Source organism: Ictalurus furcatus, chromosome 25 (assembly GCF_023375685.1).
Source record: "Ictalurus furcatus strain D&B chromosome 25, Billie_1.0, whole genome shotgun sequence".
Lineage (NCBI taxonomy): Eukaryota > Metazoa > Chordata > Actinopteri > Siluriformes > Ictaluridae > Ictalurus > Ictalurus furcatus.
Window position 1 is genome coordinate 18,767,578 of NC_071279.1, and position 25,000 is coordinate 18,792,577.

The window sequence follows — 25,000 nt, forward strand, 5'->3', positions numbered from 1 at the left end:
AAGCGTGTGTCGGAAATGTAACGCCCCTTGGGCTAACTTCAGCCTCCAAAGCTTCTAAAGCGATTCTAAGCTCCAAAGCAACATGTCGTCGGGTTTACCGTATCAGTTCGAGCCCGAGTCCGATTCAGAAAATGCGGATGATCGACCGTATTTGCAAACACGGCTTGAGCAGAACGTTTCACAGCGGTAAGTTTTTATTTTGTAATTCTCTCACCTTTCAGATACGATGTATATTCTGACCCCCCCCGGCGGGACTAACTATGCTGTACACAGCTACTGTGTGTACGTAGGTACTCATGCGATATATCTTTGGAAAGCTGGGATTCTTGTGATTTGATTGATATAAACCGTTTCAAGATACAATCGCAACAGCAGCTACAATCAACGTCTGTGTCAGACCACCAACATACAAACAAACATAAAAAACCGAGGTAACTTAGCAAACTTTAGCTAGCACGTTAGCAGAGGTCTACACAACACAAAACTCACAGGTTCTGATTCAGAAGCTCAAGATTGCCCGAGCAAAGTGGGAACCGCCCCATTTTTCAGGAGTAGCCTTCGTGTGTAGCCTGCGTTGTACTCGGCCAGGTTCAGGAAGCTGTCCTCTGTAAAATGCGCTGTGCACACGCAAACGTTCGGGTCGTACAGCTCAGGAACAGCGTTATAAATCAACAGTAACCACCGATTCCTAATTTCGTCCGTTTTCAGAAAGTAAAACGAAGAGGTTTTGCTTTCGCACTGAAACACACAGCGTCTCCGTGACACGGCGCCTGAATTCACTGAAGCCCTGCCTCTTCTTTCTTCATGGCTGCCTTTGGGCAGGACTATGCTGATATTGCAAATAGTAACATAGACGTTTGTGGAAGTAATATCTGGATTTGGAACGAGGCGTTTCGGGCATGGACTGGAGCAGTGTTCTCTGTTAGATAGAATAAATCCCTTTGGGTTAAATATGAGCTTTTTAACGATGCAGATCTTATACACATACATTACACGCTAAAGGAGAAAGAAAGCATTAAAAAGCATCATACGACCCCTTTAATATAAACCTGCGGTTATTGAAAAATGAAGCAACGCCTTCTGACCAATCAGAATCAAGAATTCAAAAGTGCTGTGGAATTGGACACAACACAGATAATGTACATGTATTTGGTATAAATCAGCCGAACATGAACGTACCCGATATAAAGCCGATACACCGCGAGAGCGTGTAGTGTAAATGATGTCGTTCCAAAGGTAAGTATATTCTTATAATCTAGGTCATTTTTAGAACTGTTCATTTAAGACCAGTTCTTAGGGTGCGTTTATATAAATGTAAAAGTGTCCATGAATGATAAAATTCCTGTGTGAATATGGTATTAATACATTTTTATGCAGGTTTGTGCAGTTTTATACAACTACAACTGTGTTACTGTGTTATACAACAGTTCCGTCGGAACGCATCACGGATTCTAAATCAAAAATGAGTAGGAATCTTTTTTTTTCTTTCTTTTTATCACCTCTCCACTCGGTGTAGAGTAGCTCCAAGACGTTTTAACACAATTTGTCTGATGTTAATGACTTCTGAAAATAGAAAAATACTGATTGATAAATAAAGAAAATACGCTGTAATAGTAAAGTCACACAGCTGTAGTATTTGGCGTATAAACCACAGCAGGATGTATTTCTGTGCTTTAGTGATATTATTAAACACACACACACACACACACACACACACACTCCGAGCTGCAGCTGCGTCTCCTGATGGACAGGTCGGATAATGCACAGAAACATTTTTGAGAAGCTTCTCGGAACGTGACCTGCTTTTCTGCGGAGCTGGAACTCAATCCTGAAATGGAAAACAAATCCAGTAATGGATTAAAAACCTTCATTTACCATCCTAACTGCACATGCATGGAAAACAACAAGTCACGTCTAGAACCCCTGAAGGTTATGTGGCTGTCCCTTAAAGGTTCTTGGTAGAACCCTACTCCAGAGTGTTTCCCAATCAGCGCGGGTTCCACACTAAAACCGCTTACTACTGTTCAAAACTTGGCACTTTATTGCAAGCCTGTATAAACAGGTCAGATGTTTTATATCAACTGGGACGAAGGGTTTATGCAGGTGTCGAATCTAGAACCCCTAAAGATTCTTCGGTTCTCCCTGTGGCGGGAAAAAACAATCGTTCAAGATTCTAAGTACAACAGAGTGTTTCTGCTTCAATTCCATTCACTTGAAGAAGCTGATGCTTATTGGAACAAGGCTTTATAAACACGTATGTAGGTTTATATCAGGTGTGATGACGGGTATATGTAGGTGTCAAATCTAGAACCCTTAAGGATTCCTCCTTAAAGGTTGTATAACAGAGCGCAAGCTGCCAAACCAAACTCACTCTAATTAAGGGACAAAAAAAAAATCATAGATATGCATTAAATCTTATAAACGGAAATCGGAAACAAACTTTACTTAGGGTCCAGAGGAACTCTCATAACTATAACACAGCTATGGTGTTACACGTCATAACACAACAGCTACAAAAATCTATGTCACGTGACACTGACATTGTGTTACGTCTTGACATTTACTAGACAAAGTCGTTTTGACATTTATTGGAATAAGCCATCATGAACAGGTATATGTTTATGTCCGTTGTCAAGCGTTAAAGGTAGGACGGGTAAGCATTCTTCGGTCGTCCTACTGAGAAAACCTCTAGAAGGTTCTATGTTGGACCTTACAACAGAGTCGCATTTAGGTTCCCTTGAAGGAAGCTACGAACCCTTAAAGAACACGAGACAGTGCTGTCGAATTAAACGCGCTCGTATTAAGAGTTAAGTGAGAAATAACCTGTACATAAGTCTGTCGGTAAAGTGTTATTACAGAGTCGCGATCATCCCGGAGGTATTCATTTAAGCCTCATTAGCAGAAATAGGAAAGCTGCTTTAGCATAACGCTATCGTATGTCTACAAATTCTACGTCACTCGAGATAGACACGGTGTCATGTCGACTTGTCTTTAGGTCAGTTGATGCTTGTTGGAACGAGCGTTTATAAACAGGTATGTAGGTTTATATGAGTTGTCATGAAGGGTTTATTTGTCCTTCTGAGAGAACCGAGTGTTTTCATGTCAGAACAGGTTCCAGACTAGAACCCTTTAGGAAACGAAGAACCTTTCATTATATGAAGAACCCACGGAAGAACCTTTTTTTTTTTCTTCTAAGAGAGTCCAACAGCAGTCAAATCAAAACATTTGTAATTAGTCGCATTAAAAAAAGAAAGAAAAAAAAAAGCTCAGAAGTGGGACAAATTTGTGGCATTAAACTGAAAACGTACCTAAAACACAGGACTCTCGAGGTGACCGTCGACAAGCAAACGGGGCCAGGTCGGATCTTCACGACGGTTTGTCTGTAATAGAGTTGAGAAAAGAAAAAGGAGGGTTACCTGCAGGTAGAGTTCATAAGGCTTACATCACACCGGCATAAGCTTTTCATGACAACTGACCTCAAACCTACATTAACATTCATTGAAAGCTTCGGCGGTCACAAAAGCTGTTTCTGTCCATTTTATTATCAAACTGACTCGACAGTGATTGCCAGATTGTTGACATAAGGCTGTTATAACACGTCCTGACAATGCCACTTGTATCTCTTGTCGCTTCTGGTATGTCAGCATCGCGTGATGGTACAGTAATAATGCGTATTTCAATATTAACCTTAAAACCCATTCGAACGCAGAGAAAATCTTGAAAAGCGCCCGGCATTACGTTAATTGTCATGAAGGGCTTGTGTGGGTGTTATGAAGCCCTATGAACATGACCTTGAAGCAAAATCATACAACCAAGTGCAATTATATGAGCATGCTCTCTGAGGACCAATAAAATATACTGTACATAACGCTGTCATCGGAGTGTCATGTCAACGACATAGGCATTCATAAAGACCTTATAAGCAGAAATAGGAGACATGTAGTGTTTCGGGGTCAGAGAAAACACACATAACGGTGCTGTTATAGTGTAAGCATTCTGGAACGTTATCGACCGTAAGAACGTCAACATCTACGTCACATGACATAGATATACGTAACTGTCACAACCTTATGTCAACAATATATCACATAGCTATATATAAACGAATTATTACAGGATAAACGTTCCAGGAAGTGTCATACCACACGTGACATGTACATAACTGCATAACTGTGTTATTATAGTGTCATAACACAATCTTAAAATCTATGTCACTCGGTGTTATGCCTTGACATAAAACAACAACAAATACCTGTGGACACCTAGTGGAATAAACCTTTATGAACAGGTTTATCGTCCATGAAGGGTTTATGTAGGTGTCATACAGGTCTAATAACACCACCCTTATGGATTTTTTTTAACACCGCTCTTGATTAAAGTGTTACCAGCAATGGCACATTCGAATCAACAGTGTAGGTTTGTTAAAGCTGTTTGAATAAATAACTTGAAAAAAAAAAAATACACTCCTTCTTCTTTTCAGCATGAGAAAAATCAGCAACTTGAAATGAATAACACCATCTGGTCGAATCCGCACCCGAGACTCGCTCCTGATATCAACACGCATTTATATTTAAAACATGCAGAAAGGAGAAGAAATTAAAAAAACACACACACACACACACACACACAGTAAAAACGCTCTGAAAAACAAAACAAAAAAACTGATCTATAAATCGTCCGGATGTGCTAAGGTCACTTGGATCAATGTTGGCTCTCGCTGAGGTTCTCAAGCTCTGCACAGACTTGCAACCTAGCAACACGTCTGGATAAAAATATCCGCTCCACGCGTGACCGGTGTGAGGCACATTCTCTCAGACTCATCAGCACCGTTGACTCATCACCACTGACCCCCCCCCCACCATCCCCCACCCCTCTCTCACTCTCCGTACAATGTGTGTGATACGCTCCAGAGGGTTGTGGAGCGTTTAGGATTTTACTGACATGAGACCTTTTATTTTCATGAACATTGTCTCCTGAAATGTTTTCCACAAAAGTTCACTGGCTCTCCACTGGAACATAAACCAGTTAAATATGATTACACAACTGCACACGGCTGAGAATTTCACTCGGCTTCAGGACAAGATTATATAACGCTACACAAAGTTACAGACATGTCGAGAGGCCACGCCTCCTCCACTGGGGCTATATAGGAAAAGAGGCCCCGCCTCTTCACACCTTTATAGGGAGTGACAGGGATAGAAACATATACCGGCTTTCCTGACAGTCTCAAAGCCACACCCACTTTCACCTCCTTCATTATGACTCACAGGCTCAGAGGCCACACCTTCTTCACCTTTTTTCACTGGCACTGACAAACAGAAGAAAGGCCACGCCTCTTTCACTGAGACTGACACACAATGGACACGCCTTCTTTACTGAGACTGACATACACAAAGGCCACCTCTTCTAAGGGGACTAACAAAAACAGAATATAGGCCACACCCCCTTCACCTTTTTTAAGATGACTGATAAGCACAGAAACCATGCCTGTTTTCTGGATAGTTACAAAGGCCACGCCTCCTCCACCAGTTTCACTGGTACCGACACAGAGGCCACGCCTCCTCCATCTCTTTCACTGGTACCACAGAGGCCACGCCCTTCACCTTCTTTAAGAGGATTGATAAGCACAGAAACCATACCTGCTTTCTCCATAGTTACAAAGGTCACGCCTCCTCCACCAGTTTCACTGGTACCGACACAGAGGCCACGCCTCCTCCACCAGTTTCACTGGTACCGACACAGAGACCACGCCTCCTCCACCAGTTTCACTGGTACCGACACAGAGGCCACGCCTCCTCCATCTCTTTCAACAAGCACAGCAGCCACACCTCTTTCACTTTTTCCACTGCCACTGACAAACATTACAGAAGCCACACTTCATTACTGGGAATGACAGACACAAAGGCCACGCCTCTTTCACAACTTTCACTGGCACTGACGATCGGGGATAAGCAGTGCTAGAAGAAAGTTCACCTTCTTCAAAAGAGCTGATAGGCACAAAGGTCATATACAGCAAATAACACACAGAACATAGGCCACGCCTCCTTTACTGGGATTGACAGGCACAAAGGTCACACCTTCTCCACAATGACAGTGGCCATATATGTGGTATATATATATATATATATATATATATATATATATATATATATATATATATATATATATATATATATACACGAAGGCCACGCCTCCTTCATCCACAGCCTTACTATAAATACTGAGACACAGATTTGATGAATCTTTACTCCGCTACAGATGAGTGTGTGATAAATCCGGCAGAGGAACAGAGGGTGTAAAGGGTGTAAAGCTCACCATGTCTGGCACAAAGCGGAGAAACCCCGCTCCTGCGTAGGCCTGGATATCTGAAATGGGCACCACCTTCACTCCAGCGTCATTCCTCATGCATATGCGACTCTCACTGATGCACACTGGGTAATGTCCAAAACCCTGTGAGGATCAGGAAGATGTGAGTCATTGATAACCACCAGGAGACTTACGAATCAGGAAAATGAGCAGGAATACAGTTTGTTCCGTTTCCTGTGCGGATCGGGTTAGGACGTTATCTCAAATCTGATCTGATCTGACGAGTCTGCATCATTTAAACCGTCATGAATGAATGTAATGGATGCTGTTCTGAATAAACTCCACCTGTTTTATATAAAGTTCAAGCTTCTCTTTAGCTTTAGCTGACAGCTCCACATCCTCAGCACCACACATCTGCCAGGCTGCTTTCTTCATCTTATCAATCACAGGCATCTGAAACAAAACAAAAAATAAATCTTTAATTATTCACACACACACACACACACACACACACACACACACACACACACACACGGATAAAACACCATCTCTTCTCGTATTGGGCTTGAATGAAGTGACACGTGTGCAGTCATGTCCCTGCTGATTATCTCCCCCTCTGTCTGTGAGGATTACGTCTTTAATATTATAAATATGTGCTGATAATGAAACAGCTCCACGTCAGAGGTGATAATTGACCTTGCTCTGTTTCTCACAGGCTGATGGTGAGTATACACTGCTGTTCCGGCTCTTAACCGTAAATACATCAGTCTGAACAGATTGCTATCACCTCAACGGATATTTGTCTTTGCATCCTAATGTTGACGTGGCCTTTAAAGGTTTCCATGTGGAAAGCACATCTGACGTAAATCTCTTGTATTACTCCGTGTTACTCGATTATTACAACTACACAATTACATAATTACATGACAACACAGCACATTGTTTAATCAATTAATGTATCATTTAATTGCATATTGAATTAATTATCAACAACCTTATAAAAAAATATATATATATATAAGCCCTTCAGGATTTGAAACCTGGCCATAAACAACATTTAAAATAATATTAATTCTAAACGAATGTAACTTTATTATGTTTTTTATCCATTCCATTTTTTATAGCTCTTATCCTACAGGGTAGCGCGGAACATGGAGTCTATCCCAGGGAGCATGGGGCACGAGGCGGGGTACACCCTGGACGGGGTGACAATCCATCACAGGACACACTCACACACACATTCATACACTACGGACACTTTAGACACGCCGATCAGCCTACCATGCATGTCTTTGGACTGGGGGAGGAAACCGGAGTACCCGGAGGAAACCCCCGCAGCACGGGGAGAACATGCAAACTCCACACACACAGGGCCACGGTGGGAATCGAACCCCCGACCCTGGAGGTGTGAGGCGAACGTGCTAACCTCACTTTATTTATTTATTTAAAACCAAAAATTCAGCTACTACAATAACAATAAAAATAACAGTAATAATAGTAATAATAATAACAATAACAACAATATTAATAACAATAACAACAACAACAACAATAATAATAATAATAATTATTATTATTATTATTATTATTGATGTGTATGAGAGGATTTTGTTTACTTGCTTGTTTGTAATTAATTGGAAAACGATTGCAATGAAATTTGTATTTGCATTTGTATTTAAAATAAATTTGAATCTTAAAATAAGAAAGTTACCTCACCTTCTGTGGATTGTAAACTTATTTACATTAATGCACCAAGATTTTAAAAAAGAAGTAATAATCCTTTAATTCCAGGTCTATGTACAAATAAAAACAAATAAACACGTGTGTGCGTGCGTGCGCGTGCATGTGCGTGTGCGTGTGCTTGTGCGTGTGCCTGCATGTGCGTGCGTGTGTGTGCGTGTATAGTGTGTGTGTAGTGTGTGTGTGTGTGTGCGCGTGGTGGACCGGGGTGCTGGGGCTTTAAAATGGAGTCAGTGTGTCTAAAAGGTTGAGAACCCACACTGTACCTGCAGCTCATAGGGGAAGTGAAGCATGCTCTGGATCTCGGCCGCTCTCTGAACACTGCGTGCCAGCTCCAGCGCTCCAGCGCCCCCTTCAGACCAACTACTGCACTGCACAGCCTCGACCGCTCCGAACCTCCTCGCCTGATCACACACCATCTCCACCTCAGCCTCTGAGTCACAACTACACACAGCACAGTATCCAACCGTCACTGGAGACTCCTTCCACAAAAGTTAAACGGACGAAACGTGTCCTTAGAAGCAGAAAATGTCACCATGTCAAAGATTAAACACGTCGTTCGTTCCCGTCACCATGGAAACGGTAACGAATTAGAACGAGCGCATTAATATAAACCTGCACTACTGTCAGAGCCTGTTCTAGAAAACTAATCAAGGCTTTCTGACCTGAAGGTGTTTACAGCCAGAACAACGGGTACCCCGTACGCCCTGGCCGTCTCTAACCGCCTCTTCAGGTGAGCGCAGCCGTTCTCCAGCAGCTCCACGTTCTAGAGAACAAAGAGGAATCAGAAGTTTACACCATCCAAGCATGAGAGCCACGCTTTCCAACATAACATCTAAAGCGAATAAATAAGTATATAAAAGAACCTCCTTGATATATATATATATATATATATATATATATATATATATATATATATATATATATAGTTGTGCCCAAAAGTTTGCACACCCCTTGCAGAATCTGCTAAATCTTAACACTATTGACAAAATAAGACGGATCATAAAAATCCCATGTTGTTGTTTATTTAGTTCTGTCCTGAATAAACTATTTCACATAACAGATGTTTACATATCGTCCACAAGACAAGATAATGTTATGATAAAGTTTTGATAAAGGATGATCTGTGTAAATTGCTATTATTTTGTTTAAGGATCTTTTTTTTTTCTATTTAGTACCGCCCTTCAGACGCTTAATAAGATAGTTACATGTCTCCCAGAAGACAAAATACTAACGATTTACACCGATCATCCTGTTCAAAAGTTTACACCCCCCCCCCCCCCCCCCGGCTCTTAATGTATAGCATTACCTTCTGGAGCATCGCTGAAAGTTTGCTCCTTATGTAATAGTAAGTCCACGACTTATTTTGTTAACAGTATTAAGATTTAGCAGATTCTGCAAGGGGTATGCAAACTTTTGGGCACAACTGTATATATATATATATATATATATATATGAGACCAAGTTTTACCTGTTTTGAATACTGTTCAGGTAAAGGGAAGCCTGCTGTGACCTAAAAAATAAATAAATAAAAGAAATACAAGAATAGATGAATTACTCTCGCTATCTAATTCCATTTCTTAAACACACTCACCGAGCCAGGAGAAGCCCAGGAGAGTTTTCCATGGATTGAAGCGTAGCAACCATTATTAACACATTAACGCTTGATTTCGCAGTGGGGGAGAGTGTGCGTGTGTGTGCGTGTGTGTGCGTGTGTGCGTGTGGAGTGTGTAGGATGACTAAAGTGTATAAATTCCTCTCCTAAGCGCGGAGGTGATATGATCTCACACCTCACACCTCTGCTGCAGTTGATTAATGCCGGGTTTATACTTATACTGTGTTGATGCACAGTCGTGTGTTTGCGTTATGATGCAGAGAAGGGGTTTATGGGTATGCACCGAGACGCTCAGACGCTCCGTTTGTCCTGTGTGTTTGGTTGCGTCGTGACCGACCGTTCTTCCACAGGTTTGATCAAAGTTCTTAAGCACAATATTGTTCCAAATACAGTACTTCTCAAGTGTAAACAATAAAATCTTCCCTCATGGCAACCCAGGATTTAACGTCTTCGACACGTGTTCTCGTACACGGTGATATAACGACGCTGCTCAAGTAAATGACGGCTTTTCAGTAAACGCTGGAACAGTAAACTGTTCCATACAAGAGCTGAGAACTGACTTGGTTTGTAAGCGATCACGCTTTAATGCTTTCCTGTTTCTGCTCATTCTGGTGTGGTTCATGCAACGCCGCCCCCTAGTGCTCATGTTCACTGAATTCAGACACGTACGCGAGACTCTGTGCGCGACGCCCTGACGAGATCTTCGATATCCAGTCGCAGAAATATAAACCAGCCCTAAGGCCGGTTCAGCTCGGGAAAGGAAGTGAAACTGACCCGCGGGCCGCCGCCGCACATCTTCAGGGTTCGTACAGAAGTCACGAACACCAGCACGTGTGGTCGCAGGCCTGAGGAGCGGCACGTGATGCTGAAGAAGTTCTCACAGTGAGGCGTCTCGGCGACTGATCGGGGTGAAAATGGAGATTAGTAATGCTGACATATGTTTATAGTGAAATATACGATGACATCATGGTTATGAGCAGATTGAGGCCACGATGCAGATGCACAATGACACAGAGTAACTCAGAATTACATTGTACAGTGTTACTCTAGAATCGTGTGTAAAAGTGTCCTCTACTTTGAAATCAGCTCACTATTCCAACTATTTTTTGTTCCCTTATTAAAAATGCTTTTTTTTAAATGATAACTAAATGCAGTAATTTGCGTAACTATTGGCACCGTTGAAACGTATTGTATGGAGGAGCAGTCCAAAATGACTGATCTAATCAAACTTGTTGGGTGCCAATAATTTTCAAATCAGGACTAATTAAGAAAACGTGACAAAACTTTACAGGCTCCGCACATGTTTACGCTTTAAATATCACTCCTTGCTTGTGTTGTTTATATTATATTTAGATTATAACTTCAATGTTGCCTTTTTTTTTAAAAATGTAATTTAAATAAATCATGAGGGGTGCCAATACTTCTGGAGTTGATCATAGAAATCAGACTCTATTTCCAAACCGGTATACTTGAAATCATTATTCTATATTAAATGTATGCAGAAATGTAAGCACAACATCAGGCTGTCAGCTCCAAAATTATTGGCACCCATGAAAAGTTCTGCATGGAGGAGCGGTCCAATACATCCTTCAAGGATTTTCCAAACATGTTGGTTTTTATCACCTATTAACTGTGGGGGCGCCAATCGCTTTTATACCATATTTTACACAAAAATGCATTGATTAAGTAAATTTAAGAAAACTATACAAGCTAAACCCTACTGTATATGTTTAAGATTAAAATATTGCATTTTGTTGCATGTTATTCATTATTTCCAGATAGAAGGGTGCCAATACTTCTGGGGTTGGCTATAAAGAAGCTTAGTCAGTTTGGAAATAAGTGCTGTATCGAAACTCCTTTCTTGCATTTATTTGATATCACAAGCCTACATAAAAATGTATGTGGAAATAAAGCACAACAATATACAATCAGCTCCAAAATTATTGGCACCCTTGTAAGGTCCAACAGAGTCCGAATAAGACCTGTAAAATCTGTCCTATTTACAAACTGGATTTAAGAGCATTTTTAGATCCTATTTATCATGATTTTTAAATAAAAAAATCGAAATCCCCAGTGCTGATTTAACACCGACGCTGTTCGTATGACTTCAGTCCAACTCAAGTCTGTAGGTGTATAACTGAACGCTGGGGATTTTGCTGTGTAGCTTCAAGATGACGTGCACAGGAGCTGACGAACAGTTCGAAAATAAATCTCCTGCACAGGAGTTTGAGTGACAGAGCAGGTCTCACCCACAAAACCCTGAGGCCCGACCAATTTTAGAGCCATTTTGTCTGCCGTGATGGATGGACTGCCCCAAGCGGCATCAGCTAATGGACTGATGTGAAGAAAGACAGGAGTTCCCTATGAGAGAGAGAGAGAGAGAGAGTGAGAGAGGGGGGGGGGAGAGGGAGAGAGAGACAGAGAAAGACAGAGAGGGAGAGAGAGAGAAAGAGAGAGAGGGGGAGAGTGAGAGAGAGAAAAGAGAGAGGAGGGAGTTAGAGAGAGGGAGAGAGAGGGGGTGAGAGAGAGGGAGAGAGGGGGGAGAGAGAGGGAGAGAGGGAGAAAGAGAGAGAGAGGGGGAGAGAGAGCGAGAGAGAAAGAGAGAGAGAGGGAGAGAGAGAGAGAGAGGGAGCGAGAGAGAGAGAGAGGGAGAGAGAGAGGGAGAGAGTGAGAGAGAGGGAGAGAGTGAGAGAGAGGGAGAGAGACAGAGAGAAAGAGAGAGAGAAAGAGAGAGAGAGACAGAAAGAGGGAGGAGGGAGAGAGAGCGACAGACACACAGAGAGAGAGACAGAGACACAGAGAGAGAGAGAGAGAGGGAGGGAGGGAGAGAGAGAGAGAGAGAGAGAGAGATCAAGATAAGGCACGAATAAAATCAACCTTATCATTATTCTGGTCATTAAATGAAAACGATCTGTAAGGTATCGTGTTAATTCATACTGTATAATAAGTGTGCTGCATGTTTTAATAAAAGTGTATAACAATGCCTTATGAACGCATTATAACACGATCCGAATGCATTCAGAGGTCATGTAGCACATGGGCTTCATACACAGCATTACACATGTAATGTAGTTTAATATGATAAACATTTACACGTAGGAGTTTATGTTTGTAGCTTTAACAGTTTAACATAGATCTATAGTTCGGGTTGTTTTCAGGCATGGAGTTCTGAATATTCTGAAAAATATAAAACACTGTCCTGTTATAACAACATAAAGAAAGCTAACCGTATCGGTATTATACCTCCAACGTCTGCATCAAACACGGCTTCAGAGATTCCTTCAACAGCACACCTGCAACACCGCTAATACCCTGATGTAAACGCAACAAGATGTTAGTCTTCTCTCTCTCTCTCTCTCTCTCTCACACACACACACACACACACGCACCAGGTCCTCTGTAATAATAGGCTCTCCAGATGTGCTGTGAGCCACCACCATGCGAGCCAGTCTGTCCTGCAGATCCTCTACACTCCTGCTCAGAGACACGACGGCCATGATCTCGCCATCCAGAGACGCGCGGTCCTGCAATACGGAGTCATTCACGCCACCGCATCCTTACCGATGTTAAATAAACACAGCTCAGAAGACTTCTCTACGTGCGCTACGAATACAGAGATGACACGTACCGTCCTCACGTCTGGGCTAATGTCCAACCGGACCAAGCGTCTTATCTCATCCTGGGTCAGGGCCGAGGGGTCGGATTTCTCAACGCCGAGTCTCTGCACAGAGACGACTTACACAATGACATCCTGTATCAATTTACCCACAATTACATTTGATTATTTATTACATAACCACAGATCATACCTTTTTATCCATTTATAGATACAGTTAATGCTGAACGTCAATAAAACTAGAGAGAATACAGATCAATACAGTTCACTGAGCTACAGATTCAGCTGTCATAACTCTCTAATCTCAACCATATGTCGACAAAAACCTACCACATCATCTATAGTGGTGCTTGAAAGTTTGTGAACCCTTTCGAATTTTCTATATATCTGCATAAATATGATCTAAACCGTGATCGGATTTTCACACGAGCGCTAAAAGTAGACGAAAGGGAACCCGATTAAACAAATGAGACAAAAATATTCTACCTGGTCATTTATTTATTGAGGGAAATGATCCGGTGTTACACATGTGTGAGTGAGAAAAGTATGTGAACCTCTAGGACTAGCAGTTTAATCCGAGGGTGAAATTTTAGTCTTAAGTCATATTTGTGGAGAAATACAGGACATTCTGAAGGGTTCGCATACTTTCAAGCAGCACTGTAAATCAAGTGTTCAGTTAATTTGATGTTAATATTCTGAATAACAGCTCACACCTGTTGGGACAAGTCTTTATAAATGTTTACGTATATATCATGAAGGACTTATGAAGGTGTAATGCAGCTTTATGAACGTCACCATCATACCTGCAGCCTTTTGAGCTGGGATGATGAGAAGGCGCGATGATCATCTCTGACTGGGACCAAGAGGTCAAAAAGAGCCTAAAAACAGAGGAAATTGAGGACAAACATGAACACACTCACTCACACACACACACACACACACACACACACACACACGACTGATTTAACCTGGTCAGAGAGCTTGGCCTGGTAGTGACAGTACGCTGTGATGGTGTCTGTGATGAGGCCACTGAATGCCAAAACAGCCTCAGAGTCTCCTGTGAACAGGGACCTGGCCTGACACACACACACACACACACACACACACACACACACACACTGAAGTTTAAATCCTTTTTATATGAAAGCACAAATAGGTTATGTTCAAATCTAAAACAAAAAAATAAAGCACACACCTCCTCTATGGAGATCTGAGAATATCCGCCTCCAACAGCAGCTCCTGCGTACGAGCAGCGTTTATAACGGCGTGTATGTTTATAATGTCATGTATGTTTACCTGTCACACACTTATTCCATTAAAACGAATACGTGTTTTGTCTATAGCGGTGCACTGTTGCATATGAACTTAAAGAATGGAACGAAACACGTAAACGTCTGTAAAAATCTTATGAACAGAAATGCAAAACTATTTTACACGAGTGCCAGAGAAAATAGGCATAACTGTCTTACTACAGCGTGATTATCACTGTTATAACCTTTCACTATGCAACAGGAGACAGTGCAGAGTGTATTTTGTGAGTAATTATATTCAACTCACCTAAGACATAATCATTAGCATTAATTGGAAGATTGTCACTTTACTTAAGGATAGTGTTTATAAGGCTACATGACACCTACATAAGTCATAAGAGATATATAAGTAGTTGTGATTAATGCTTTAGTCATTTTTGAGGTCAAGTTGACATAACACTTATGCCACTTTATGTCAGATGTGAGTAAGAGCTTATGTACACTCAAAACAATTGTGTTCGCAGGTCTTTATTACAGCATGACCTTTTTTGTTTGATCTGAGGTTCATTTTTTCAATGTAGGTGTTATATAGCCTTATGAACACTGCTATTAAGGACAGTACATTTATGTATGCATCAAAATGTCTAATACAGGAGGTAATAATCGCTTATGACTCATTTCTTTCCAAATAGGAAAAAACTACAATCTGAAGTCACCGACATCACCACAAGTTGTTTGGAAGGGTTTCCAGAAAAAAGCCTCTACTCTCATCCAAAAACAAACTCGAGCGTCTTCAGTGTGCCAAACACCAGAGGTGGTTTTGGAGCACACAGAGAGGTAGCCATATGGAAAAGTCCCTCATGTCCACGGTTAAATATGGAGGTGGATCTTTAATGTTTTGGGGCTGTTTTTCTGCCAGAGGTCCTGGACATTTTGTTAGGATACATGGCATCATGGACTCCATCAAATATCAACAGATATTAAATGAAATCCTGACTGCCTCTGACAGAAAGCTTCAAATGGGCTGTGGGTGGATCTTCCAGCAGGACAATGATCCAAAACATCATCAAAATCAACACAAACATGGTTTACTGACCACAACATCAAGGTCCTGCCATGACCATCCCAGTCCCCTGACCTGAACCCCATAGAAAACCTGTGGGGTGAACTGAAGAGGAGAGTCCACCAGCGTGGACCTCGAAATGTGAAGGATCTGGAGAGATTCTGTATGGAGGAACGCTCTCAGATCCCTCGCCATGTATTCTCCAACCTCATCAGCGTTATAGGAGAAGACTCAGAGCTGTTATCTTGGTAAAGAGCGCTAGCACAAAGTATTGACTAAAAGGTGCCAATAATTGTTGCGCACCTATATTTAACAAAGATATATAATTTACCAGTGGTGCAATATTATTGAAGGGCGCTGTAGCATTGCTGTAACTATGGTTACTGCATTAAATAAACAAGATATTTGTCACCTTGCTGGCATGTATCAGGAATGTAACCTCCTTACCTCTGACACCTAAACAGTGATGTAGAGACGGTTGTCTAACGCAGGCAAAAGCATTGACCTTTAAATGTCCCCCTAAAGCTTGTGCTAACCCCAGAGTGACGATGCTTCGACCTTCGGTTAGTGGAGAAGACGTTAATCTGATCAGATAAGGAAAAAAAAAACAAACATATTACTTCATGGTTTGGGACACACACCTCTTACACCGCAGTGTTGTTGAATTCTGGATTCTGATTGGTCAGAAGGTGTTGGCTCATTTTCAATAACAGTAGCTCAGACAGTAGCGCAGCTGCAAATCACAGCTTTATGCAGTATTAATGATCCGATACGTTATCGTTTCTATAGTAACAGATGATTCACAGGCAACTCGGCGAAGTTTTCGGTAAGGAGATGTTTATTTATTTAACATTCATGGAAGGAGTCTCCAGCGTCAGTGTCAGAGTTAAAGCTATATGAGTTAAAGTTGAAGTCTTCGACATCTTCAGGAAAGAGGAGGTTTACGCTTAGCATGTTATCGCTAAACTGTGGTTTTTAAAATAAATAGATGAATAAAACGTATTAACTTCAAAAGAGAGAAAAAAACACATTCCTGCTATATAGCGGCTATCACATAAGCGAGTTAATTAAATATAACGGTAAACTGTTCAAACGCATAATGTGTCATTCTTTAATAAATAAGAAAATGGAATTGATGGAAAACTGCTGTTGTGTTAGAGGAATAAAAGACTTTCAGAGCGTGCTGTTATTGGAAAACGAGTAACTATAACTCCGCCTAGTCGCACGACTCGTTATTCTGCTACGAATGTGTTTAATATTCTTTACTTAGTGCATTGGTGGTAAATGTGGAGATTCTGCTTTTTAAACAGATGAATCTTACCCAGTGACTGCCACATATTTCCCGTCAGGCTGTTTGTCGAGTCGTTTCAGGACGTCCAGGCTCACCCTCACCCTGCCCCGGCCGTACACCTCGATTTCCTTAGAGAACAGCCCTATTTCCTTAGCCAGCTGATGAATGGGCTTCCGTGTGGCGCACTGAGAGATTCGGGCATCACTGTGAGTGAAGATTAGGATCAGAATCATGTGGAACAAGGATTGACTCAGAAAGAAACCCTCAAAAACGTAACCTGTTCTAGCAGTACACTGGCGTTCCATTCCACCAGCAGAACGGGAATCGACTTATCGGACATTTTCGATCAGGCTAAAGAAATGAAAACAAATATTTTATCGCCACAAGTCTGGTAGAAGATGAGTCAGGACACTGTTGGGTTTCTGTGTGTAGAGTAGCATGACTCTGTGTTCAGCTGCTGCTGAGCAGGGCGATGGGAAAGAGGAGGGGAGTGAGCCCCCTGCTGGCCAAACAATTCACACCTCTACACAATAACACTGGTACAGAGACAAAACAAACAGCACAACTAAAGCATTTCGCAAAATCACTACTTATGAGAAACTGCTAATTCTTAAAGCCCCGAGTGTCTACTTTCATATGAGCCGTTAACCACTACTGTGGAGTCTGACATCACAAATAAATTCAACGCAGAACACGGACACGCCCATAACCTTTTCTGGTCTCCGGTTTTGGTTAATGTTTCAGGTGTAAACACCTTCCCCCTCTTTCCCAGTGTTCATGCACCTTGGCTGAGGTTTCTGTGGCTTCAGCTTTGTGTACGTCACGCTCCATTTCCCAGGCCTGTACGTCTGCAGAAACCTCTCAGCACTCTTGACTGTATTCTGTTGAAAATGAAAATAAAAGCGATGAAATGACGTGTTAGGAATAATAATAATAATAATAATAATAATACAGCGTATAGTACTGTTGAAAGAACGTCTCGGTGGAGTTACTGTTAACACCGCAAGAGCATGTCTGGAAGTGTTTTATTCCTCTTACACCACAACAATTTCACAGCCATTAAAAAATAGTTTTTATCCATTTAGAGTTATATTTAACGTGAAGGTGATGTTGCAGTTGCACTTCTGGTTAGATGCTGACTGCATTTCATCTGCTCAATGACAATAAAGTTGAGTCTAATCTAATCTAATCTAATGTTAGCAGTTAGAAAAAGGGCGTCAAAGGAGCTCCAACCTCCACAAGAGCAGAGTCTACCATACCTAATTCCATCCTGACTAGAACAGTACATTTATCTAATTAAACGTCAGGGTTTTGGCCATTTTACAAACTACATACCGCAAACACACTTTTCAGTCTGTAGTCTAATCTTATTTTTGTTAAGCTTATGGCTCAACAATCCAATCCAAATTCTACAATTTGGGCATTTTTTTACACAATTTAAGCTTTGGGCTTTGTCTTTTTCAGTCCCTTACCTCCATCAGCATGGCGACCGTCATGGGTCCCACTCCTCCAGGGACCGGGGTGATGAACCCCGCCCGCTCCTGAGCTGATGGATAGTGAACGTCGCCCACCACCCGCATACCTGATGCTCTGCTACTGTCTGTGGAGGGAAAAACCACTACGTTTCCCACTGACTCCCACAGACGCCTGACATCAGACATTAAAAACATCGTAATGGCTTGATGCTTTATTCCTCCGTGACATTTGTGTATCTGTCTCATGATGCTGACAAAGGGATTATGGGTAAGCAGAGTTTCCAAAGACATATATACTGTATACACATCAACCCTGATTTACTAAGAATCACAAATAACGGGTGTTTATTTGTGTGTGCAGCGGGATAAATGGTTCTCAGGTGGTTTATTTATAACTGCGTGAATGGCTCGACATTGCCAAGACAAGGTTCAAGGTTAAACGTTTATTGTCAAGGACAATGAATATTGTAGAAGAGTCCAAGGTTTTAAAAAGGTTGCTTGTGCGGCATAATTACACGTTCGGTATAATCCTGCTTAAAGGCAGCGCGGCGTGTCGGAAAATTGTTCAAAATACAACATAAAAAAAAAAAGAAGAAAAAAAGAGAATTTTCTGTTCAAAAGGTACACGTGAATAAAAACATTTTGACACGTTCGATTTTAAAAACTATTTGTATTACCAACTTTAATACCAAGCCGTTAATATAAAAAAAAAAACTACAATAGTATTTACATAAGCGTCCTCATCTTCAAACAGACCTCTGCACGTTTAATACCTGCCCTTCAGCCGTAGTTTACACACAAACTCATGAAGTGACTCTCAGACTTTGCGACGTCACACTTCAGGTGAGAAATAAATCTACTTACGCTGACGCGCTTGAAACTTTACACGTTTATATACGGTATAACCCTGCATCACTAATTTTCCCGTACATTATGAAGGACGTGAAGAATGGTTGATAGAAGACCCTCGATAGAGCTTAGTACGTCAGATTATTAAGTGTATTTGACGAGTTTGAACAGTTTTACACACATCAACACACAATACAATCATTTGTATTATCAATAAAAAGGAATTACAAAGAGAGACCTGGGATGTAATTAATGCCGACGTCGATGACCACCGCGCCGTCTTTTATCCACTCGCCTTTCACCATCTCGGCTTTCCTGGTGCCCACCACCAGGATGTCCGCCTTCTTCACCTTCACAGAGGAGACGGATACTGTTAGCGCTTCTCCGTGGACCTTTTCTCCATGCAGGATTATTGCAAAGCGTTGCAAAAAAAATACTGCACAAAGCGTGAGTAGGAATATGCTTGCACGAGTTTTTCGGGCCTTTAAATGGCACCTGTGCATGGGCAAAAAAAAGTGAAAAGAAAGAACGAGGAAGAGGAGGAGATACTTCTGCTGGAAGGTCTGGAGTTTTGGAGTGACAGCAGGTGACGGTGGCGTGGTTCCACAGGAGGAGGTCGTGCATCGGAGCTCCGACGATCTTACTGCGTCCGATCACCACGGCGTTCTTGCCTGATACCGAAACACCTGCACACACGCGTTCAACATCCAATTTCTCTAAACACATTCAGATCTCACGACTGCATCCAGAAACACCTTCAGCTTCACACTGATCTGAATGGAACCGTTTGGACTTAGTTGTGTAAGGAGTAAAACAATCCGTGTTGTGCTGTTACGGGAAAATCATCAACAATGAAGTACAGTTATTGTTTCCACCTCGTACTTAAGTTTTTTTTCCCAACAACAGCACATCTCTAAGCGCTTAGACGTCTTTATTCCTCTAATCCGACAGCAATTCGCCAGTGATTGCAATTTTCACCTTTACCTTTAATCTTGTGGAACATCTAGAACAAACAAAAAAAAATCCCGTTCTCCCTTACGTTACAGCAGAGCTATAGACAGTCGTCCCCTCACCGGTCTAGCTTTTTTGTCTCTTTTTTTTTGTCTCTCTTGAAGTTAATAAGGCAAAAAAAGAAAGACATACATCCACACAGCTTGTCATGTAACCGAGAAACTGCAAAGAAAAACGTCAGGATATGTAAAGTTACAGCTTTCTGTTATAAAACGCTGACGCTGGAGACGCCTTCCATAAACAAGTGCTGTAAATAAACATCTCCTTACAGAGAACTTCAGCATAATCAACCGTTTTTGTAAATCCGTTTATATGGCGCGTCAAGCCCCTGTGAATGAGTTGACCCCACACACCAGTGTGTGACCCCATTCAGACTCCACACACCAGTGTGTGACCCCATTCAGACTCCACACACCAGTGTATGATCCCATTCAGACTCCACACACCAGTGTGTGACCCCATTCAGACTCCACACACCAGTGTGTGACCCCATTCAGACTCCACACCCCAGTGTGTGACCCCATTCAGACTCCACACACCAGTGTATGATCCCATTCAGACTCCACACACCAGTGTGTGACCCCATTCAGACTCCACACCCCAGTGTGTGACCCCATTCAGACTCCACACACCAGTGTGTGACCCCATTCAGACTCCACACACCAGTGTGTGACCCCATTCAGACTCCACACACCAGTGTATGACCCCATTCAGACTCCACACCCCAGTGTGTGACCCCATTCAGACTCCACACACCAGTGTATGACCCCATTCAGACTCCACACCCCAGTGTGTGACCCCATTCAGACTCCACACACCAGTGTATGATCCCATTCAGACTCCACACACCAGTGTGTGACCCCATTCAGACTCCACACCCCAGTGTGTGACCCCATTCAGACTCCACACACCAGTGTGTGACCCCATTCAGACTCCACACACCAGTGTGTGACCCCATTCAGACTCCACACACCAGTGTGTGACCCCATTCAGACTCCACACACCAGTGTATGACCCCATTCAGACTCCACACCCCAGTGTGTGACCCCATTCAGACTCCACACACCAGTGTATGACCCCATTCAGACTCCACACCCCAGTGTGTGACCCCATTCAGACTCCACACACCAGTGTGTGACCCCATTTTGACCTCTAACACCAGAGTCCCTGCGAAAGAGTTGTCACTGTAGAAACGATAACATATTAGAACGAGCACGTTAATATAAAGCTGTGATTCATGGTAAATATTCCCACCAATCAGAATCCAGAATTCAGCAGCACTGCGGTCTAAGTTGTCGCTCATAACCGAGCTTATTTAGTTTTACGGATCTCCGAAGATCTCGTGAGGTGTGTTTGGTTTTCCGGTTCCTCACCCGTGTGTTTGAGGAGCTCCATACAGCCGTTAGGTGTGCAGGGGATGAAGCAGCTCTGCAGATCACCTCGAGCCAGTTTCCCTGCATTGACACTGCACAGACTGCAGCAGCAGGAACACAGGGAGCAGTTCAGTTGCAGTTAAATCACAAACACATACACGCGGACGCTCCGGTTATCTCTGTAGCTCATGACTTCACTGGTTTCACATCACATCACGTCTTGCGTTTGTTTTCTATCATAACATGATATGATGTCACTACCCACTAATGACGCTTTAAGAGCTTATGAAATGGCATGGACATTTACAAACTCTTTTTCCAACAGGAGTGATAAACACTGACCGAGGCAGTTTTCCGGATAGCTGATCGTGCTCTTACGTAGGTGTCGTGAACATAACAAGAACTTCTGAAACTGTCTGTAATTAACCCCTGAAATCGGACTGTTAAATGGGTGACTTTGTTACAATTCTGGAGCTAAACTAAGCTATTTCCAAGGTCACGCTTTTCTATATGATGAAAGCGTGAGATCTGACTGTCTAATATGAAGGACAAAAGCAGAAATATTCCTATATTCCAATTAAACCTGCGATTTGTTGTTATTTGCTACAGAAACGCGGTATAATCTCTCACCCGTCCACGTCCTTGTCTGGATCCACCGCGTTGGTCACTTTCTCCGTGTTCATGGGATGGATGGAGTCCAGAGGTAGCTGTACGATGAGCCCGTGAACATCTGGGTCCTCGTTAAACAGCTGTATACTCTGCAGCACCTGATGAGCATGTAAAATATTACCGGATACTGCAGATTCGACGTGACCGACATACAGCGCCATCCAAAAGTCTGCGAACTCTAGTGAAAATGTTTCTACTGTGCGTTCTTTTCTAATTTAATGCATGAAAAGAATGAATTATATTATCGGCAACAATCTGAGTGAAAAGTAAAATCTTAGAAATATTCACATGACTTTCAGTCGTTGAAGTATTTGGTGCGGGACAGAGTGAGACGATTCCCGACGCTGTCCTGCCGAGCCTGTCCTACGTTTACTACATCATTAATCATTTAGAAATTTCAAAGTGCAACACAAGAATGATATTGTTTCTGCTCACCTCGTCTTGCGTAGCGGTCTTAGGGAGCCTGATGTGGTTGGCATTAATTCCAATCTGGAAAAAGGCAGAAAGTGGGTGAGAAAGAGAGATAAAGAGAATCACGGTAACATTTACAAATGTACAAATACGCAAGGTTGTATTATAGAATCACAACGTACTCTAGCTGCTGCCTTTAACTTCATACTGATGTAAAGATTGGAGTCGTCTCTGTCCCCAACCTGAAATGGATACGTAGATCTTTTTTTTTTCTCCAGCATGCTTAGAAATTTATAAATATAACATACTGCATATATTAATTTAGAATTAGAAGCTAAGCAGATCCTAATAGCTCATGAGAAAGCAAAGGAAGTCCATAACAGACGGAAACTGACTTGGAAAATGGGTCAAAATGGGGTCATACACTGGTGTACGGTGGACAAAATGGGGTCACACTGGTGTGTGGGGTCAAAATAGGGTCGTTTACTGGGGTATGAGGTCAAAATGGGGTCACGCACTGGTGTGTGGGGTCAAAATGAGGTCATACACTGGTGTGTGGGGTCAGAATGAGGTCGCGTACTGGTGTATGAGGTCAAAATGGGGTCATACACTGGTATATTGTGAACATAAACACACTAACCCAATATACAATCCACATATCCTCGCTTATCAATACAGTAGCAGTTCAATTTTGACAACACTTTCTATGAAAGTCATATTTATAATGAACTGTGAATACACAGCACAATAAGGCCAAACAGACTGCATATAAATCCATAATGAACTTTTTCACACTATCCGTTGTTCCCCAGATGAGGACGGGTTCGCTTCTGAGTCTGCTTTCTTCCTCTTAACATCTTAGGGAGTTTTTCCTCGCCACCGTCGCCACTCGGTGGCTTGCTCCGTTGGGATAAATTCGCACTTTTAATATCTGTACACCGTGTTGATATTTCTGTAAAGCTGCTTTGAGACAATGTCTATTGTAAAAAGCGCTATACAAATAAAATTGAATTGAATTGAATTGAATTGAATACATCCATATCATGTTAATATGCATTTATAAGACCTTATACAAATTGTTATATTCTATAGCTATCTAGCCAGCCTTTTAAAAAAAAGTATATGTATATATATATAAAACAAATATAACTGATAAGCTATTATAACCTGTTAATAATCTACCGTCCCTCGAACCGTTTCATAAATAATTAATACATTGTGTATAATGATTTATTAAGTCACTATAACAAGTTACGGACGTATCGATTCGTCATTATAGATATTTCCTTCAGAGAAAGTGTTATCATATTTTCTTATGTGAGAGAGGTAAAGGAAAAGAGAATGCCACGTTACCAAATGACCAGCTGGAGGGAGAAAGAAAAGCAAAAAAGGAAGAAGAAAGAATAAAAGAAAGTACTGAGTCAGATTATCAGAGGAAAACCGTGTTCACCTTTTATTACCAGAAAAAAAAAATTCTAAAAAAGAAAAGAAAAGAAACACAAGACTAACTTGTAGCACCACCAGGCCCGGTCTAAAGCCCGGAAGCTGACGGTTCATCTCGGCGACGTCCTTTTTCAGACGCTCGGTCACATGTCTGCAGGGAAAGAGACCATGGACGCTAACGAGAACAGGTTTTCAATTCAACGTTTAGCAAAAAAAAAATTGCATAGCATTAAAAAAACACACACTATTTAAATGTGATGTTCATAAGGCTACATGATGCCTACATAAACCCCTTGTGACACCTACATGAACACTTCATGTCCTACTGTCATACTGCCTGCTTACATCAATCGCGACGTCAAGCTGAAATAACGTCCGAGTTAAGTGACGTAGGTGACGTTTTAAAGTTGACATTACATGTGTTATGACTCGACATTTTCACGACATAACCCTACATGAATGTTTAAATGGCGTCAGCGGTCACGAAGACAGCTTTGATCTGTCACGCTGAGCGAAGTGACGTAGATGATCTGAAGCTTACATTAGACAAATCGACACAAATCTACACGGAGCGTTGATTCCAGCAGGCATGAAGTGTCATAATGACTTTTCTTCTTTTTCTTTCATCAATTACAATGTCGTACTAACGTCACACCCGAGTCAACTTACACATGACATAACGTGGACATAAGAGCGCGTTAACCTCAGTGCACTTCTGGCATGTCACAAAATAGCCACGATGCACCGTGGCTTTCTAAGTGATGTAAGCAACATTACATATCATATTGCTGCTTATAAGAGTTCAACGAATGCTTATAGCAATTCTACAACACTGTCATGACAGAGTCGGGTACATCTTCTCTGGGCCTTAAGTAAAGTGAGCTTCAT

General features: G+C 41.9%; 1 protein-coding gene across 2 annotated transcripts in view; it reads right to left on the bottom strand.

The window, feature by feature from the left end:
* Positions 1 to 25,000, bottom strand: part of mthfd1a (methylenetetrahydrofolate dehydrogenase (NADP+ dependent) 1a, methenyltetrahydrofolate cyclohydrolase, formyltetrahydrofolate synthetase) — a 28,021-nt gene that overhangs the window by 698 nt on the left and 2,323 nt on the right. Inside the window, exons 4-29 of one of the 2 annotated variants that reach the window (XM_053613723.1) lie at positions 24,179 to 24,263; positions 22,852 to 22,911; positions 22,694 to 22,747; positions 22,220 to 22,356; positions 21,590 to 21,690; positions 19,755 to 19,891; positions 19,444 to 19,555; positions 18,354 to 18,481; positions 17,665 to 17,762; positions 16,912 to 17,085; positions 16,038 to 16,174; positions 14,473 to 14,516; positions 14,246 to 14,353; positions 14,081 to 14,155; positions 13,290 to 13,382; positions 13,051 to 13,185; positions 12,905 to 12,973; positions 11,911 to 12,022; positions 10,436 to 10,560; positions 9,518 to 9,559; positions 8,712 to 8,812; positions 8,313 to 8,490; positions 6,652 to 6,759; positions 6,316 to 6,450; positions 3,309 to 3,380; positions 1 to 1,828 (exon numbers count right to left, since the gene is read on the bottom strand). The exon at positions 1 to 1,828 is cut by the window's left edge and continues 698 nt beyond it. In XM_053613723.1, coding sequence (XP_053469698.1) covers positions 3,309 to 3,380; positions 6,316 to 6,450; positions 6,652 to 6,759; positions 8,313 to 8,490; positions 8,712 to 8,812; positions 9,518 to 9,559; positions 10,436 to 10,560; positions 11,911 to 12,022; positions 12,905 to 12,973; positions 13,051 to 13,185; positions 13,290 to 13,382; positions 14,081 to 14,155; positions 14,246 to 14,353; positions 14,473 to 14,516; positions 16,038 to 16,174; positions 16,912 to 17,085; positions 17,665 to 17,762; positions 18,354 to 18,481; positions 19,444 to 19,555; positions 19,755 to 19,891; positions 21,590 to 21,690; positions 22,220 to 22,356; positions 22,694 to 22,747; positions 22,852 to 22,911; positions 24,179 to 24,263 — 2,620 coding nt within the window. In that variant the 3' untranslated portion in view covers positions 1 to 1,828. Of the gene's footprint in view, positions 1,829 to 3,308; positions 3,381 to 6,315; positions 6,451 to 6,651; positions 6,760 to 8,312; positions 8,491 to 8,711; positions 8,813 to 9,517; positions 9,560 to 10,435; positions 10,561 to 11,910; positions 12,023 to 12,904; positions 12,974 to 13,050; positions 13,186 to 13,289; positions 13,383 to 14,080; positions 14,156 to 14,245; positions 14,354 to 14,472; positions 14,517 to 16,037; positions 16,175 to 16,911; positions 17,086 to 17,664; positions 17,763 to 18,353; positions 18,482 to 19,443; positions 19,556 to 19,754; positions 19,892 to 21,589; positions 21,691 to 22,219; positions 22,357 to 22,546; positions 22,748 to 22,851; positions 22,912 to 24,178; positions 24,264 to 25,000 lie in introns of those variants that run through there. The other variant, XM_053613724.1, reaches the window with a different exon arrangement.